Here is a 6,476-nt window from a genome sequence, read left to right on the forward strand (position 1 = left end):
CAGCTCAGAGCCCTGATCTGGGCCTAGGTGACAGCTGAACTGGTCAGCCTGCCAGTCTCTCCTCACCCCGCACCACATGGAGGGGGGGGTCTTCGTCAGGTCTCTGGCATATCACTTTTAAATTCAGCCCCCACTCCATTTTTCAGAACACAGAAATGAAGCTACATTGTGTTTTGACCACAGCCACATGAGTAACCTCTAGCCCAAGTCCTGACAGAGTTCTTGTTCCCCTCTAAAACTTCACAAGTGGAGTCTCTTAGTGTCCTCGCTTCTCTGGACATTGTAGTGATGTAACTCCCAGCAGAAGGGCTCGCCCAGCTCTTCTGTGGCATTTCGCGGCTCCTCTAGGCAGTTCCATCGAATTCTTCCACATTTGCTGTACAGTTATTTCCTATTTAAAACAACCTCTCCGTTTCCTGCTTCTGAAGCATCGAGGTGTCCTCTCTCCCGAGCCTGCTGTCTGAGGATCGGATGGTGCAGACGCTCAGACACAGAGCTCCTCCCTTTTAAACTGGATTTTGTAAACTGGATTTTTTCAGAGAACTTGTACATGCCGTTTAAATAGTCAAATTTCATGTCCTTAAAGTAATTCATGATATTCTTGTTACTGTCATTTGATATCTGTAAGTCAGCAGTAACTCTTTTTCATTCTTGATTTTGATAGTGTACTGTCTATCAGTCATCTGTCCATCTTTCTATCGCTGTCTGAGTCATGCTAGGGATTTATCAACGTTGTTGTCTTCTATAGTATCTATTTGGATTTGTTAATGTTTTCTATTGCCCCTTTTCCGCTTTGCTATACTTGTTCGAATTATAATTTTCTTTTGCCCATATTAGATTACTTTGTTATTTTTCTAGCTTGTTAAAGTGAAAAGTTGGGTCATAAATCCTGTCATATATTTAAATTTTTAACATTCCATTTGATCTCTGCTTTAGATATATCAAATGATTTTTAAAAATTTTTGAGAGTTTTATACATGAGTATACTGTATTTGTATCACATCTACCCCTCTCCCTCACGTCCCCTCCCCTCTCCCTCTCCATCTCCCTTCCCCTCCTGTGCTCCCCTCTTGAATTCATGACCCTTTTTGTTAATATATGTTACCACTGGGTAAAATATCTAAAAGATGAATGTGGAAAAGGAAAAAAGACCAGATGTAAAAGCAAATACATACTCTATTATCTGAACTTTATAGAGAGAAGAAAACTTTCTAGAATTCACTTAGGAGTCCCATGGGATCAGAGGTGGGGACTGACAGAAGAAGAGGAGGGGAAACTTTGGAGATGGTTTAAGCGGTCTAATCACAGAGGGGGGTTATGTATTCCAGACCAGTTTGGGCCACACAGAAAGAGTGTAAAGAAAAATAAAACAAGTGAGTTCTTCTCACAGTGTCTTCCCAATTGTACAGTAGGGGGAAAAAGTCCTAACATACACATCCCAACCAGACTTTACTGACAAAGAGAAACATATTTTCCCAGTTTTTATTGCTTATTTTGTGGGCATACAAAGAACACTTCATTTTCAAAGTACTTTTTCTTGCTTCTGGGCCATTTTGTACAACCAGTGTCTTTATTCTAAAGAGTTCATGGTCCAGCCCCAGTCATTCACAAAGAACTAAGTCCAAACTGATGTATAGGGCTAATGAGCAGGGCTGTGCTTGTGTTCCCAGACAAGCCTGGTATGCACAGAACTAGGAAATAACCCACTCCCTCACCATCACTGAATTAGGCATCTCTGACCCACCAGATTCTTCACAGCAGCCTTCACATCCTTGTTCCTCAGGCTGTAGATGATGGGGTTCAACATGGGGGTCAGTACCCCATAAAACAAGGAGATGAGCTTGTCTGCGAGGTCCTGCTTGTCTGCCCCCAGTGGGTCTTTGGACTTGGGCTTCCCATACATGAAGAGGATGGTCCCGTAGAAGACCAGTACCACAGTGAGGTGGGCAGAGCAGGTGGAGAAGGCCTTCTTCCTCCCCTCAGCAGAGGGGATCCTCAGGATGGTGGAGAGGATGAAGATGTAGGAGACAAAGATGAAGAGGACAGGGACCCCCAGGAAGATCACATTGCCCACCGCCATGCTGATGACATTGATGGAGATGTCGGCACAGGCTAGCTTTAAGACTGCCAGGACCTCACAGGTGAAGTGATTGATGACATTGTCCCCACAGAAGGGCAGCCGCATTGCTAAAGATATCTGAACAGTGGCAGTGATGCTTCCAGAGGCCCAGGAGCTGGCGGCCATGGGCACATAGGCAGCCTTGCTCATGACCACTGGGTACCTAAGGGGGTTGCAGATGGCCACATAGCGATCAAACGCCATCATGCCCAGGAGCACACACTCTGTGGCTCCCATGGCAAAGGAGAGAAACATCTGCATAGCACAGCCTGAGAAGGAGATGGTCTTCCTGGGGGTGAGAAAGCCATCCAGGACCAAGGGGATTGAGGATGTGGTGTAGCAGATGTCCAGGAAGGAGAGGTTCCCCAGGAAGAAGTACATGGGTGTGTGCAGGTGGGAGTCGAGGACGGTCACCAGGATGAGGACCCCGTTGCCCAGCAGGATCACCAGGTACATTAGCAGGATGAGCACGAAGAAGGTCTTCTCCAGTGTTGGGTGATCTGACAAGCCCAGCAAGACAAATTCAGCTACCGTGGACTGATTGACTGCTTCCATATCTCATTCTCCTCCCCTCTTGAGAAAACAGGAGACAGCAAGCACTTGCTCATTAGGACCAGGATGTAGGCATGGTTCTAGAATATATAATTAAAATGTAAATTCAAGGATTAAACGGTACAATCCCCTATTAGGTGGCCTGAGAGGTCAGAATGCATTGGTTCAAGCACAGAAAGCCTTTGATAGCCAACCATGATGGGGGAGGGGCGTGATGCCTGAGGCATAGTCAGGCTGGTGGAGCCAGCATGCCTGAGGGAAGGGGTGTGTCTAGTCATGGATGCTGGACACATGAAAACCTCAAAGGAGAAGCCAGAAGGATGCTGCACAGCTCCAGAACAGAGGAAGAACTTGGACTAATCTGGCTGCCCTGCCTGTCCCAGATCGTTCCTGCCCCTTCCTGGGCTGCTGCTGCTCTTGGTAATGTTAGCTATTGGTGTGATCTCTCTCACTCTTGTACCTCTAATTCTGTGCCCTCACAATAACATTATGATGATAACTTAGTGTCACAGAGAGAGAATACAGTGGCCAGGCAGAATAAAGTCTAGCGAGAATTTCTGTTTGTTGTACAGTACCTGTCCTTCATTTCTTGTGAATTTGATAGGTGCTGCTCCTGGCTGGCACTATCAGTAGAGTCTGTGAGCTGCTGGTCATGGTGGGACTGCTGGAGTTGGTGGCCTTTACAGAAGCATGGACTTGTCCCCTCTGCAATAGCTCGACAATAGGACTAGTCTGCTCCATACCTATGAAGGACAAGTGCCCCTTGTGCCTTCCTATGTACTCCCTGTGACTGTATTCTGTGCTTTGGAGCAGTTTTGTAAGTTGCAGCTCCTAACTCAGGCTCTTCTGTACCTGATTTGACCATTAAAGCCACTGTGGTGTCATCAAAACACATTCTCCAAAGTAAGGAAAACAATTCCAGGCTTACAGTGGTCTTGCTCCAGGAGGGAACCACATGTACAATGCATTGTAGCGACAGAAGAACTGCAGATCTGTCCATTAGAGAAAACCTTAAACCTTGACTTTTCGAGTTAAAGATTAGGAAAGCGAGGTCAGAGAGATGGCTCAGTGGGTAGAGGCTTGTCGCCAAGCCTGAGGAAAGTTCAATTCCTGGGACCCATAGGATGGAAAAACAGAATCAAGGCATTCAAGTTGTTCTCTCTTCTCTGACCTGCACATGAGCACTGTGACATGGTTTTTGCACGCACACATATACACACACACATACACACACACAGAGAGAGAGAGACAGAGACAGAGACAGAGACAGAGTAGGACGGAGGGAGGCACTCAGAGAGGGAGGGATGGAGGGAGGAAGGGAGGGAGGGAGGGGAGAGAGAGAGAGAGAGAGAGAGAGAGAGAGAGAGAGAGAGAGAGAGAGAGAGAGAGAGAGAGAGAGAGAGAGAGAGAGAGATATGCTTTCAAACACCAGGGAAACTGAAGCTCTGAGAAAGCCGTAGGCTGGCCCAGGTGGCTCTCTCCTTCCCCAGCCTGCCCCTCATCATTGTATGTTCTTGCCCAGCGTTTGTGTCAGACCGTGTCTACTGAGGATGTAAAGGTTCAGTTGAGAAGCCTTGGCCCTTCTCACCCTCCCTAGGACTCTCATAGACTATAGATGTATCAAACCTTCCTCTAAGAAATCTGCCCTGTAGCGGGGCTTTGACTGTCTTTCACTGTTGCCCTGCTGCTAGGGAAGATGGGTGAGAGAAAGCAGACCCAGTTTGGAGCTCTCCCCGTGCAGTTGTCTGGGCAGCAGAACTATAGGCATCAGGAATTGCTGAAGAAAAAGAGATCTGTCTTCAGAGATGTTAGAGCTGTGTGTGGAGGTGTGAGCTGAGGCAGGGGCGGCACTGTGTGTGGAGGTGTGAGCTGATGCAGGGGCAGCACTGTGAGTGGAGGTGTGAGCTGAGGCAGGGGCAGCACTGTGTGTGGAGGTGTGAGCTGAGGCAGGGGCAGCACTGTGAGTGGAGGTGTGAGCTGAGGCAGGGGCAGCACTGTGCATGGAGTTGTGAGCTGAGGCAGGGGCAGCACTGTGTATGGAGGTGTGAGCTGCAGCAGGGGCAGCACTGTGAGTGGAGGTGTGAGCTGAGGCAGGGGCAGCACTGTGAAAGGAGGTGTGAGCTGAGGCAGGGACAGCACTGTGAGTGGAGGTGTGAGCTCAGGCAGGGGCAGAACTGTGCATGGAGGATGTATGCTGAGGCAGGGGCAGCACTGTGTGTGGAGGTGTGAGCTGAGGCAGGGCAGCACTGTGTGGGAGGTGTGAGCTGAGGCAGGGGCAGCACTGTGTGTGGAGGTGTGAGCTGAGGCAGGGGCAGCACTGTGTGTGGAGGTGTGAGCCAAGGTAGGGGTAGCACTGTGAGTGGAGGTGTGAGCTGAGACGGGAGCAGCACTGTGAGTGGAGGTGTGAGCTGAGGCAGGGGCAGCACTGTGTGTGGAGGTGTGAGCTGAGGCAGGGGCAGCACTGTGTGGGAGGTGTGAGCTGAGGCAGGGGCAGCACTGTGTGTGGAGGTGTGAGCTGAGGCAGGGGCAGCACTGTGTGGGAGGTGTGAGCTGAGGCAGGGGCAGCACTGTGTGTGGAGGGGTGAGCTGAGGCAGGGATGCTCTAAAGTAACTTCTCTTCCTTTGCTGTATGACTCTTCTAGAAAAACCATTGCCCTGTTGTTTTCATCACGTGATACATAGCTCACATCTTTCGTTCTCTCCTCAGCCTTGATGATTAGACAGTCAGCCTGCCCTTAAGCAGAGACTTTCCTTTATTCTTGTCCCTGTACATTGCCCCCTCAGCCCGCCTCACCCCTGCACCAGCTGGGACATCCTGGACATGTCTGCTCCTTTCCTCTATGAAGAACCTAGGAGATGTGGAAGTCAGAACCAAGGTCTAGCCTTGGGTTCCATATGTCCTCAGATCCCATCTCTGCCCCTTCTCTCACCTACCTGAAGAAGGTGTGGCCACAGAGAGAGCCCTGCCTGTGTCCACTGGGCAGACAAGTCCATGGTGGGGTGGGAGCTCACCCAGTAGAAGCCCTCCGGCTCAGGAGGATGCTGGGAGTTCTCAGGGCTTGGGGGGAAAAAGATGGCTTCAATGACTTATATTGGGCTTGCCTGACCCAGCCTTGTCTTTTGGTCTGGAATACACAGTGATTCTGTTTAACTGTCTTGGGAGCTAGTTGTCCTATCAGAGGGCACAGGGAGAAAGGAGTATAAGGTTGGCTGTGGTGGGGGAGGGGCTCTTGCTCCCTGTGCTAGCTGCCCTTCCCCATGTCCAGTGAAACAGCAATGTGGAGACAGCTGGAGGTGCCCCTCGCCAGCGGCTGCTGGAGTTGTGCCTAGCCTGAGTCCTGGGCTTTCTGCCCTCTGCCCTTAGCCTGGCTCTCCAGAGGGCCTATCAAGGATCCTGGAAAAGTTTAGCCTTCTAGTTGTCTGGGAGGCAGTCTTAATCCCAGAGGCAATTTAAAGTTTGCCGGAAGGCCTCCCAGGAATTTAGGGCCTGTGTTCCACAAATCCAATTAAAGAGTTGCAGACAGTCCTGTGTGAATCTGAACTCCTTCTGTAAAGGAATGTAAAAGAGTTTCTGCCCTCTGTCCCCTGTGTTTGCTTGTCTTCTTAGGAATGGGGGAATAACAACCTCCTAACTGCTTTGACCACCAGAGGGTGATGGTTCGCCATAGCTGAGGCAGCCAGGCTGTACCTCTGAAGCTCCCAGGCAGCAGCTGCTTAAGATGTGGCAGGCTAAGGGCTGAGGGCTGGGGCCACTTAGGGAAGTGGGAAGGGGTGGATTGGGAACAGGGCAGGGCAGAGGGCTTGT

The 6,476-nt window shown here is 50.0% G+C and overlaps 1 protein-coding gene across 1 annotated transcript; it reads right to left on the minus strand.

Annotated features, from left to right (window-relative positions):
* Positions 1-1,717: 1,717 nt before the first annotated feature.
* On the minus strand, positions 1,718-2,674 carry LOC127680730 (olfactory receptor 13C7-like). The gene has a single exon (XM_052176374.1). The coding sequence runs from the start codon at positions 2,672-2,674 to the stop codon at positions 1,718-1,720; it is 957 nt and encodes a 318-aa protein (XP_052032334.1).
* Positions 2,675-6,476: the final 3,802 nt, after the last annotated feature.

This window comes from Apodemus sylvaticus, chromosome 3 (assembly GCF_947179515.1).
Source record: "Apodemus sylvaticus chromosome 3, mApoSyl1.1, whole genome shotgun sequence".
NCBI classification, from domain to species: domain Eukaryota; kingdom Metazoa; phylum Chordata; class Mammalia; order Rodentia; family Muridae; genus Apodemus; species Apodemus sylvaticus.